The 13011-nt window shown below is 38.5% G+C and overlaps 1 protein-coding gene across 1 annotated transcript in view; it reads left to right on the forward strand.

Moving 5' to 3' along the window:
- LOC139313332 (complement component C6-like) overlaps nt 1-12492 on the forward strand; it is a 30414-nt gene extending 17922 nt beyond the window's left edge. The window contains exons 11-17 of the mRNA XM_070938895.1: nt 740-911; nt 1741-1849; nt 3580-3715; nt 5289-5480; nt 6914-7004; nt 8658-8899; nt 12263-12492. Coding sequence (XP_070794996.1) covers nt 740-911; nt 1741-1849; nt 3580-3715; nt 5289-5480; nt 6914-7004; nt 8658-8899; nt 12263-12444 — 1124 coding nt within the window. The 3' untranslated portion in view covers nt 12445-12492. The remainder of the gene's footprint in view (nt 1-739; nt 912-1740; nt 1850-3579; nt 3716-5288; nt 5481-6913; nt 7005-8657; nt 8900-12262) is intronic.
- Nucleotides 12493-13011: the final 519 nt, after the last annotated feature.

The raw sequence follows: 13011 nt of genomic DNA on the forward strand, positions 1-13011 counted from the left end.
CTGACCTTAGGGACTTTTGTTGTTTCTTTCTCTTTCTCTCTCTCGTTTCTCTTTCATCACTGGAGGTAACATAGCTGTAGTTTACACTAGGAAGTCAAAAAAACACTCCAGAAAAAGGAAATTGGAAACAATTTCTTTACTGTTGTAAAGAAAACAACATGAGAACATGCATGAATAATTGAGAGTCAGGTTCTGGGGGTCTTTACTTTAATAATTTACCTAACTTGTTTGCATAGAAAATGCCTTAAGACTGCCATGAGTTATAGGACATACACTTTCTCCATCTTTTTCTTTCTCAAATTGGGGAAAATCTTTAAAAATATCATAGGAAATAAATTCAAATTTAAATAAAAAAAATAAAGAAATTCATTTCTTAGTAAACTGAAATAAAATCAGAACAGAATGCTGCACAGAATTTTAAATTACATTTTTAAAAAAACTAATTAGCAACTCAGACACAGTATAATAGTAGTTAAGTTAACGTAGGATAGAATGCCTTTGAAAATTAAAAAAAAATTCTTTGCAATGATGCACATTAACACCACACTTACTACTGTGTTGGAATTCCATCAGATTACACACTCTAAGTATTGCAGTAAAAATTACTGATGCAGGCTAGATGGTAGTAGCAATTGAGATTCAAAAAACTGGGGAAAGCTGAAATATGGGTAGACTCTTTTACTCATATCAAGACTATATGGCTAAGGCTGCAAAAGGATTGTGTTGTTTTGCACTCCAGTTGCAGTAGATGGCTACTGGAGTTGCTGGTCCGCATGGAGTGCTTGTGATGCATCTTTTAAGAGGCAAAGAACTCGGCTATGCAACAATCCTGAACCCATGAATGGAGGAAAACCTTGTAAAGGTGACGCTGAAGATGAGGAACGGTGTTTTATTTCAATGTTTAAAAGCCAGTAAGACATGTACTATTATAAAATACCAGGGGTATTCTCAGGAAGCCACAATTTTGTTAAAGTAACAAAATGTGCATCTTGATATTGCATGCAAATTTCTCCCATTTTGATGCATGTTTTAACCTTTGTCCACTATTGCTCTCCCTTTTGGATGTTCATGGCCAAGGATCTCAGGACTCAACTGTGTATTATACAAGAAAAGAGGGGAAGAAATATGTGGCCCTCCAGATGTCTTTGTGAGATGAGGAAGTCCAAGATCGCAAAATATAGAAAGTGAATCTTTAAAAGAGCATAAAGGATATAAAGTATGATAGACCCCATTAACACCTGAAAAGGTGATTGCTAAAGAAAGATAAATGTCCCTTTTGAGATCCTTCATATGGATCAGGAGTGGGTTCTACTTACCTTTACTACCGGTTTGCAACGGGATCGCTTCTGCGCATGCGCAGATCAGTGATGACGACATCCAGGGCAGTGGGCGGGGCCTCCTGCTGGTTTTACTACTGATTCTTGCAAACCGGTCCGAACCGGGGGCAACCCACCACTGATATGGATGCAGCCCAAGGAGTTTTGCTATCAGCATTGAGAAATTGAGGAAGCCATTTTCCAAGAACTCTCTAAATCTGAAAGAAGTAGGCAGAGCAAATCAGAAAATTATAAACATCCCTCCTAGATGTTGGGGCATTGCCAAATGTAAAATGAATGCAACAGAATTGGATATTGGTCGTTGGTGTCTCAAGATTGTTTGCAATCCACTGATTATCTATGACTTTTTGCTTTATGTGTATCTTTTTAATGAATTCCTAATTGGACGTTGTTTCAATTATAGGGGTGCTACTTGTGTAAACGATGATGACTATACTGAAGAAGGGCGGATAAAACCTAAATGTGACACAGGATGTTTCACTCCAGAAGCACCAGAAAATGGATTCATCAGGGTTAGCAGCATTTAATGGACTAGAAAAGACTTCGACACTTCTCTAAGTGGATCCCAATCTTTCACCAAATAGCACTAATGCTAAAGTGCCTTTTTAGGCTCTTGAGATGAGGTGCTCCTGGAAATGAATTTGTGAGATGCTATCACAATTCCATCCTTTACATGTCAGAATTCTCAGAGAGGAATTTGAGGAGTCGAATTTCTGGAGTGTGCTATATTGGAAAAGATGAATGTACTATTCATACATTCTCAGTGGTTAAATTCAATTTTTTTTTACTATCGGTTCTGTGGGTGTGGCTTGGTGGGCGTGGCAGGGGAAGGATACTGCAAAATCCCCATCCTCCCCCCACTCCTGGGGGAAGGATATTGCAAAATCTCCATTCCCACCCCACTCTGGGGCCAGCCAGAGATGGTATTTGCTGGTTCTCTGAACTACTCAAAATTTCCACTACTGGTTCTCCAGAACCTGTCAGAACCTGCTGGATTTCACCCCTGATACTTCTGTTTCAGAGATAAATTTCTAACATTCACAGACATTAAGGAATTGATCGACAGGTCTAAGAAATTAATTCCAGTAAATAGATGGATTTACAGACATCTTGATTTATGCCATATACTTACAAGACCACTTGAAAAAGATTCACAAGATTAATATAAAGGAGAGCAACTAGGGTTGCCATCCAAAATTGAATTTAAAATGAGATTATTTCAAAATATCTCAAAGTCTGTAGCGATTCTCAGTCATCCAGGTCATGGTTGTCCCAAAGGTGCTTTTTCAGGAGGCAACTGGACTTCCTTCTTTTTTCTTTGATGATATTTTGCTTCTCATCCAAGAAGCATCTTCAGTTCTTACTGGATGGTGGGGAATGGAAGGATTTATATTCCTGCAGACAGCTGGTCATTTGCATCCTTTTGGAGGGTTGTTGAAGGATTTGAATGTTTATCTGTGTCCTCAGGGTCACCTGAGTAGTGCTAATGGTTCCTGTAGTCTGCAATTTTTTTCTCTGGAAATCCGTTCCTACTCCCACACCATTTGAAGGGTGTTCATCCCAAATTGCATGGCTAAAGGTCTGTAGCGATTCTCAGTCATCCAGGTCTTGGTTATCCCAAAGGTGCTTTTTCAGGAGGCAACTGGACTTGCTTGTTTTTTCTTTGAAGACATTTTGCTTCAAAATATCTTCTATTAAAGATATAAAAGAATTTTGCCTCAAACTCCACTGGGAACAAATGTGAATGCACCATTCCCATTGGACTTTTCGAAAAGGCAAAGTCTTGCATCCTCCATTGGTTTTAAAGAAAATTTGTCTTAAAAATAGAAGCTACTATAAATCTGGGCAGGAGTTTTAGTGATTCATACTTACATATTGAGTATTTTTAATCAGTCTTAAGCTGCTCATTACATCCCTCATCTCTTGGCACACTCATAAAGTTATCCGTTTTGACATGCACTATCAAATGTTCAGCTGCATATTAACCTTTTTCCTTAATACCAGGAGTATTTTTAAAAACCTACTGCCATTATTCTAAACTGGTTTCCTTTTTTTTTTTTTTGAAGACCATTCTCTTTATCCCTACCTTCTTTTGTTATATTTATTTTTTTTAATTCCTGATACTTTTGTTGCTCCCATGAGAACTCAGATTATTGTAGGTTTCAGTACTGCTTTCAAAATCTAAAACTTTGAATTCATGTAATGAATATTCCACTTATTGCACTAAACATTTACTTCATAGAATGAAAAACCGTGCTATGATGTTGGAGAACAAGCAGAAGTGCTTTGCTTCAGTGGCTATTTTCGCTCAGGATATCCGTTCCTTCGCTGCCTTGCAGACAAAACTTGGGCACAACAACAGAACGTTGAATGCCAACGTAAGAAACAAAATACATTGGATAAAAAGGAAGTAAATCAAATGTCTTATGATTAATAATATATTGCATCAAAGGAGAAATGAGAAAACATAAGTTTGGATTTTTAAACTCAGTGAGGTCAGATGGATTTCTGAGTAAAGGGCCATTTTTTCCCACAAACTTACTGTAACCATAACTAAATATTGATACAGTTCTCAGTTTCAACTGCCCTGATCCAAATGGCTTGATAGTGTTGTCTTTATCAGTATGCAGTGCAGGCTAAAATGCTTTGTCCAGTCCAATATTAAGCATTTTAATGTGTAGATAGCTTCAGTTTCTTTGAGAGGAAGATCAACGCTTGGTATGCCCAATGGAAGGATAGAAAAAAGTTGTATTTTATTCCAAAGAGAAGATGGCCTCTATCAGTCCAGTTTTACTCCTGGTAATCCTATTGTTGCTTAGGAAACAGCTACATGTGTTACCCTTAGAATGAGCCAACTTAATCAGTGGCCAGGACATCTTTATTTGAGCAGAAAGACTTTGGTTCAAATTCCTACTCATGAATTAAAATGACTTGATTCTAATCAATCATATAAGATTGTATGAAAAAGTATGCAGGTCTGAGCTCCTTAAGGAAAGTTAAGAATATGTAATCCTTACAGGAAAGATGGGGTTAAATATAATTAATAATTTTATTACCATAATCTCATCTTTTGTGTAAGGTGAAGAAAAATAGAAAGATTTCATATGCTGGTGGCTGTTCATATTTCAACAGGAAAAGGGGTATAGTCAGTGGTGAAATTCTATTTTTTTTACTACCAGTTCTGTGGGCGTGGCTTGGTGGGCATGGTGTGGCTTGGTGGGCGTGGCTTGGTGGGCATGACAGGGGAAGGATACTGCAAAATCCCCATTCCCTCCCCACTCCTGGGGGAAGGATATTGCAAAATCTCCATTCCCACCCCACTCTGGGGCCAGCCAGAGATGGTATTTGCCACTTCTCTGAACTACTCAAAATTTCCACTACCGGTTCTCCAGAACCTGTCAGAACCTGCTGGATTTCACCCCTGGGTATAGTCATATTGATTTAAATAGACCTCTATTTTCTCTCAGCATCCAGAAAAAGTAAAATCAAGTTTCTGGCTATTTTACACTTAGGGAAAGATGGTGCTAAAGCAGCATTTCTCAACCTTGGCAGTTTTAAAATATGTGGACTCCAGCTCCCAGAATTCCCCAGGAAGAATTTCCCAGCCAGGTCCAGCTGACATGTTCAGGGTGGGGGCACATGACCCATATTTTTAGAAGAAAAAAAGTAGTATGTGTCTATTAAGGACAGTTACTGTTTAAAAATCTCTTTAATTTCTCTAAATATTTTTATTTTGTTTTGTTTTGTTTTAGACCATATTTGAGTGCTTTTTAGATTTTTGGTCCTAATATAAGAAGATTTTTAAAATCCTAGTTTTATTCTGATGCTTGATTTGTATGCTTAGGTTATATTTTTATATTGCATAGACTTATATATTTGAGTATCTTGCCTGATCGTGTTTTGTTACTTATAAAAATATGTAAATCATAACATTTTTTTCTTAAACTCCAGGGTTGGCTTGTGACAGACCATTAGTTTCAAATGCTGTCCATGTGACCCCATTTAAAATTCAGTATGATGTTGGGGACAAGATCCACCTGAGCTGTCCTAGAGGGTACAGTCTTCCAGGCCCAGAGGCTTTCATATGTGGAGACCAAATGTCCTGGATCCCTGCTATTCTGAACTCACTTGATTGCAGGAAAAGTATGTTTCATGTTTGCTGTAAACTTTTCATTAGTGTTATTTTTCTTTTTTTGCTTGTGTTGAAGATTTATTAATGGGAATATTTGTACATCAGGAAAGATAGAATATACTTTGGAAATTAATAACAAACCTATAATGTGGTGTAAATCTGAAATATTATCTTACTTACTCCATCTAAGCAGTGTAACTGTAGAAAATTGTGCAAAAGGAGAGTGTGAATTCAGACTTGCTATTGAAAGCCTGATTTGAAGCATATGCTCAAAAGTGCTTTGTCTTTATTGCTGCTAGATGTATACCCAATCCTTTATTTTGCAGCTGATTCCACAGACTAGATCTTATCTTCTACTAAAAAAAAAAAATAAGTTGACCCTGGAAATCTAAAATATGTCTACTGTTGGTCCAAATTAAGGATACCAAAATTGGGAAACAGTAACCTGAATGCAGATTGCCATCCGACCGCCTATTCTACTATTTGTAAGGAATTAAGGATTTCTATTAAGGATATGATCTTTTTTACATAAATTTGAGCAGGTGGCTTCAGAAGCATTCTTGGTGAGATGAACATTAACCATAAGCAATGTTTAGTTGGTATTTTATTTTTTTCTCAAAATGAACAAAATGATTTCAAGAATTCTTCTAAAGCTTCAAAAGATCTGACATGCCTACAGCAGCACCCTACTCTTTGTAGAGAAGCTTGTTTTCTGACTCTTTTTGGAATGACCATGAGATTGCCATGAATGACATTCAATCTAAAAATAGTGGAAGGGGAGATACCTCTTTGCAAAAGAGAACACAGTCTTATTGTAAGCATAGCAAGATTTTAGAAGGTTAAACAAAATTTGAAGAGATCCCTTGGCTGCCTCATAGTAAGTCCTATGCCAATTCATTCCAAGTGATACAGAGCAGGGGTCTTCAATCTTGGCAACTTTAAGACTTGTGGACTTCAACTCCCAGAGGAATTATGGGAGTTGAAGTCCACAAGTCTTAAAGTTGCCAAGGTTGGAGACCCCTGATCCAGAGCATGTTACTTTAAAGAAAATAGCTCCAAAAAGTGACAAAGCTGTGTCCTCCAGTGTTGATAAGCAAAGTTGTGAGGACCCCTACACAGTCTGATGAACAATTCTTAGCAAATAAATAATGGTTGTCTCAGAAACGTCTGGCCTAGATGAAGAGTAGACTGAAGCAGATTTTTGAGGAGTGTACAATTCTAGCCTTCCATGTCCAATTAACGTGTGTCTTGGGTTGTGTGTCTTGAGTATGATACTCTGTTCAAAGCATCATAAACAGTTCTTTCTTGACTGAGCGTGATCCCGGTTGAAATATCTAACTTTTACTTCTTGTTCAGATTATGCTAGGATGCTAAAACTCACAATCTGCTTGTCGGCTCATTTGAAATCTGACTTTTTCCCTCTTTCTCTTTATTCCTCCTTTAGGTGAGCCACTTCAAGTCAAAGATAATTGCAGTCTTGGGAAAAAAGAGGTGGATTCCCATTGCGTCTGCATATCCCCAGAAGAGGACTGCAAGTAGGTATAGGTGCAAAATATTCTACATCAACCAGATTTCAGATTTTTTAATCTGCCTATAGTTTGGCAGCCTTCTTATTTTTGCTGGCAGCTGATTTTTCTTCAGCAGGGTAAGCATCCTTGTTTTTGTAGGTACAGGTGGAGAGCAAAATTAGAAAATTTATTAGGTCTCTGGGGGACCATATGTGTATATAGCAGGTGGCCCGTACTCATTAGGCTACCATTTGTGCTGAACTTCATCAGTTACAGCTGAATTAAATAATTTGGCTCAGTGATTTCTGAAAGGTTTGCTAAGGTAAGGTGAAATTCAATACCTCCTGAAGACCAATAATAAAATGGAGGAGCTATGTCAGGATGTCACCTTGTTCTAAAGGTCATTATGTCCCAGTGAATATATCTGATATGTTGAAAAGAGATAAGCTGTCATATTGAAGCATTTGCAAGGCTTTCAGGGGTAGGGCTGAAAGCTATTTTGCAAAATTTTTCAGCTCACCTGCACTCTGCAAATCTCTGAGCTACTAAATGTTTTGCAGAATTTCAGAACAAAGTCTCGAAAGGAAAAACTTAAAAAACAGACATATTTTAACCTAGAAAGTATTACACAGTACAAGTGAACAAAACAAAAACTCCAGATGGGGGCATTTCCAAAGCAGAGATTGCCAGTACTCTTTTTGATAAAACTCAAAATACTGTTTGGAGGCTTGGTTTTCTCCTGGTAGTAATTGTGGTCCCTGGCCTTTGTACGGATGGTTTTTAAAATTGCTCATAAGTCAAGGCCTTGTTAATATCTGGCTGGTATTCAGGGGGAAAGAATTATAAACAGTACTTAAGCACATTCTAAAGAAATGAAATCAGCTGGTTCACAGGAACATTATTACTGTTATAAATTGAGCAGACTAAAACATTAATTTGATTATAATACTCTCAGGTTCAAAAACATATTGTAGCTCAGGCAATTTATGTTTTTTGCCTGCTTAAAACACAGTGGTTGCTGGTGAAGGGAGATGAATGGTCCTATAAAAGTTAACTATTGTTCCAAGGGGCTACCTACTCTGATATAGAGTTTATAGCTTTGCGCATTGGGATAATAGAGTGGATAAAATGTTAATTTCTTTTTAATGAGCCAGTTAATGGTGTCAAAATTAACATCAGAGACATTGTAGAGGAGAGAAGCTTGGTGATTATACAGGCTTAGTTGCACAATATGCTAAACTCTTGAATATTGGAGATCATTGATACATTGGCCAATAAAATATTTGAATATTGACTATTCAGCAGTGGTGAAATCCAATTTTTTTTACTACTGGTTCTGTGGGCGTGGCTTGGTGGGTGTGGTATGGCTTGATGGGCATGGCTTGGTGGGCATGGCAGGGGAAGGATACTGCAAAATCCCCATTCCCTCTCCACTCCTGGGGAAAGGATATTGCAAAAACTCCATTCCCACCTCTTTCTGGGGACAGCCAGAGGTGGTATTTACTGGTTCTCCGAACTGCTCAAAATTTCCGCTACCGGTTCTCCAGAACCTGTCAGAACCTGCTGGATTTCACCCCTGCTATTCAGGCAACGAATTATATTGTAGAAATATGGAAGTAAGGAAAACTAATGGCATCTTATTGTCTCCAAATATATCATTTATATTTCCTGGCTCTCCAGCACCGGCTCAGAAGGTATTTGTGTATTGGATGTACAATCTGAACAAACTGTTACAAATCCTAGCTGTCATTTTCTGGCCGAAAAGTGCATGAATGATGAACAAGTCCATTTTATCCATAATGGACCTTGCAATGATGACACCAAGTTGACGTGGGCTATTGAGAGAGCAAATCTTTCAGCAAATGCAAGAAAGAAAGAGCCTTGTGGATATGATGTATGCTATGACTGGGAAAGATGTTCAGGTACGTCTCTTGAACATTTCAATTTTTTATTTGTAATGTTGATTTTATTTTTTTTTAAAAAGTAAATGCATAGAAATGTGTACATAATTCTGGTTATGGAGATATATAAATAATGCAAGTTACTATTTTTTTAAATATATGGAATTAAGTTTCAGTTAATCAAATACTCATTGTTCACATACAGTAAGTCAGCTTCTGTGATACAATGGGATGTCCCCTGCTTCTTCTTCCTCCCTATCTACTTTGTTCCTCCTCTTCTCGCCAAGTCTACTCTGGGAAGAGACATCCTATAGTATGACTTCCCAAGCGCTGAACCAGATAAAGGGCCACTTAAAAGTTCCACAGAAAGGGAGAATTTTACAACTACCAGCCTTCCTATGGAGAAAAAGTCTAGAATAGATATAGAACAAGTGTACAGTATGTGCTTCAAGCGGTGGTGAAATCCAATTTTTTTTACTACCAGTTCTGTGGGCGTGGCTTGGTGGGCGTGGCAGAGGAAGGATACTGCAAAATTCCCATTCTCTCCCCACTCCTGGGGGAAGGATACTGCAAAATCTCCATTCCGACCCCACTCTGGGGCCAGCCAGAGGTGGCATTTGCTGGTTCTCTGAACTACTCAAACTTTCCACTACCGGTTCTCCAGAACCTGTCAAAACCTATTGGATTTCATCCCTGGCTCCAAGCAATTTTTACAATGCATAATTTGTCCTCATAGGGTAGCCTCTGGGAAGTATGTGATGCCCACTTGCAGATGTTAGAAGCTGCATTCTACAGGTTCCGAAACGTTTTTGATGTATGGTGGGGTGTGCTTTTGTCTTGTACCTTGTTTCTTCCTTTTTCCTAGTTTATTGACAAAATATTACAACAGTGTTCTGAATAAGGTATCACTTTTAAGTTGTCTTTGTTGGGGACTTGTATTCATTAATCATAGTAGGGTCATATATTTTTTATTTCATGCAGTCCTGAAGATGATAAAATGATGAATGAGAGAAAGCTTGATCTTTCTATGTAATGATGCTATTGAAATACCTGTTTTTGAAAATTACACTCCTGAGTATTGCTGTAACACAATACAGGTCTGGAAAAAGGAGTGCTTTGATGATTTATTTAGGATTTTGGTGGTCACATGACAGCCAACGGAAGACATTTGCTGAAGACCATTGAATGTAGTCCTCTGTATATTTAACACACATTAAACTCCAAAAAGCTTTAGTGACGAGAAGGAAAAATGGGTGGAAATATGTTGCTGTCTTCTGAAACTTCTTAAAAGCATAGTATCTAACAATCCCTTTAAATGCATCCTTTATTTATTTAGCTTTGTTTAGAAAAGATTACAAAAATGAGTGGTTGTGAAATATTCCTGAAAATGATGCCCAGATCACTGTTTGTTATGCAACTTGTTTTTCACTGTGCAGTAGGATGATAGTAATTGTGCGCTTTCCGGTAAATTGCCTTGGCAGAGATTTCTACAGAAAAAGATTTGGCTTGTCTTGTTTAAAAAAAAAAAAAAAAAAAAAAGCCTTGTCTGGTTAAAGTTAAAATTTCCACCTCCTTTGCTCTTGCTTTAAAACTCACTATTTAAATACAGAATCTATTTTATACCTGCTCCTAAAGAACGGTTGGTAGGGTTATTTCATATTATATTGAGACAGGGAAACAAAGAAATTGCAATTCTAAGCCTTAAAACATCTAGTAAGAAGGTGTAGATCAGGGGTGTCAAACTCACGTCGTCACGGCAGCATCACGTGACATATCAGGACTTTTCCCCTTTTCGCTAAACTGGGTGTGGGCATGGCCAGCTCATGATGTATATGGCTGATGAGCTGGGAGTTTGTCAGCCCTGGTGTAGATGAAGTTGTTGTTGATGAAATAAAATTAAAACTTCTATCAGTTCTATCACATCTTCATCACTCTGGACAGAAATACATACACTGTCAGCACGTCAAGATGCATTTATCCTAGTGCTGACATAAGAAGGAGAACGCAAGTGTCTGCAACGGGACAATTGCCTTTCACCTACTTATTTTAGCTGGAGATAATGTCCCCTACGAGATGGATGGGAGGGGGGAAATTCTTTGAATTGGAGCAGTAGATTAGGGGTGAATGATTGGGAAGATGGCCAATGAATGCAGAGGAGTGGTGGAAGGAAGAGGAGGGATTTTGGGTCAGCGCGTCAGTGCTGGCTGCATGGAGTCAGTGTAAAAGTTGCCGTGCTAAATAAAATGGAAGTTTGTTTCAAAAAAGACTTTGTTTGAGACGCAATTTATTTGAAGATGGCCTGAAAACCTGACAGACACACTGAAAATTCCAATCTTATCTAAGTTGTACGATATAACCTTACCTACTCATCATCCATCTGCTGAGGACCCCTTTTGCCACTCCTGAAAAACTGAATGTGGATCTCAGCTACAAAACCTTATTGCAAGAGTTGATTTATAATCAGGCAGAAAAACCCCAAATCCCCAGCAACTTCTATTACAAGGGTAGTTTTTATAAAACTTAGGAAGTTTTATTATGGCTCAAGAATCAATTCTTGTTAAGAAGATTTATTTCAGTCTTATGATGCTTACTGCAAAAGGTCTGGTACAGCATTTAGATATTGGTGCATACCAAATAAAAATACACCCACACACATACACACAAAATACTAAAGTACAGGTAATCCTCAATGTACAACCATAATCGAACCCAACATTTTTGTTGCTAAATGAGGCAGATGTTAAGTGAATTTTGCCCCATTTTACTACATTTCTAGCCACAGTTGTTAAGTGAATCACTGTAGTCATTAAGTGAGTAACACAGTTGTTAAGTGAGTCTGGCTTCTCCATTGACTTTGCTTGTCAGAAAGTTGCAAAAGGTGAATACATGATTCTGGATACTGCAAATGTCATAAATATGAATCAGTTGCCAAGCATCTGAATTTTGATTACATGATCGAGCGAATGCTGTAACAGTCGTATGAATTTTTTTTTTTTTTTAAATTTGATTTATATGCCCCCCTTCTCCGGAGACTCAGGGCGGCTTACAATGTGTTAAGCAATAGCCTTCATTCTTTTGTATATTTATACAAAGTCAGCTTATTGCCCCCACAAACTGGGTCCTCATTTAACCTAGCTTAGAAAGGATGGAAGGCTGAGTCAACCTTGAGCCTTGGAGAGATTCGAACCTGCAGAAATTGCAGGCAGCTGTGTTAATAACAGGGTGCATTAAACCACTGTACTACCAAGGCTCTACCAAATGGTCATAAGTCACTCTTTTCAGTGTCATTGTAACTTTGAACAGTCACTTGAAGAACTGTTGTAAGTTGAGGACTACCCGTAAAACTAAATGATGAGCTGATCCCACATTTTTATCTGTTTGCAGAAGAAAGGTTGCGCTGTATCTGTCTGCTTCCAAATCAGTGTCCAAAGGGTGAAGAACAGGTCTATTGCATTCAATATGGGTCTAGAAACCAAAGGAGGACATCAACCCTCTGTGTACTTGGAGCCATGAAATGTGCCAACATGAAGGCAACTCTGTTGCATCCTGGGAAATGTGCGCCATAAAATGACAAACAGATATTTGATGTACTCAATCCCATTTCAATCACAGTTCAAAATAAATTCATTGAATTAAAATGTTGATATAAGAACTGAATTTTTGTTTATATCCTACTAATGGTTTTAGTTGAATCTACATGAAATTAATGAATCTCAGCATTTTGGGGGTTTTGAGAACAAGTGGTTAGCACTTTTATAATATAACAATGATGGCTAACCTTTTTGCTGTCGCGGGCCAAAAGTGGGGGGAATGTGGGGCGGCCGTGCCCACACCCATAATTCATTGCACCCACCCACCCCCGCGCATGCGCATGCAACCCCCCCACTCCTCCCTCTTTTGGCATGTAATGGCAGGATGGGCCTGATAGGCCCGTTTTTCACCTTCCACAGGCTCCAGAAGCTTTCTAGGAGCCTGGGGAGGGTGAAAACGGCCTTCCCCTCACCCCTGGAGGCCTCAGGAGGCCGGAAACAGCCTGTTTCCCGACTTCCAGTGGGCCTGGAAGGCCCAAAAATCAGCTGGGCGGCATGTGCATGCGCACTGCATGTGAGCTAGGGCAATGCTTGTGTGCCCGC

Source organism: Pituophis catenifer, unplaced genomic scaffold (assembly GCF_029215685.1).
Source record: "Pituophis catenifer annectens isolate HBS135680 unplaced genomic scaffold, rPitCat1.0.hap2 SCAF_2, whole genome shotgun sequence".
In the NCBI taxonomy this organism is placed as follows: Eukaryota; Metazoa; Chordata; class Lepidosauria; order Squamata; family Colubridae; genus Pituophis; species Pituophis catenifer.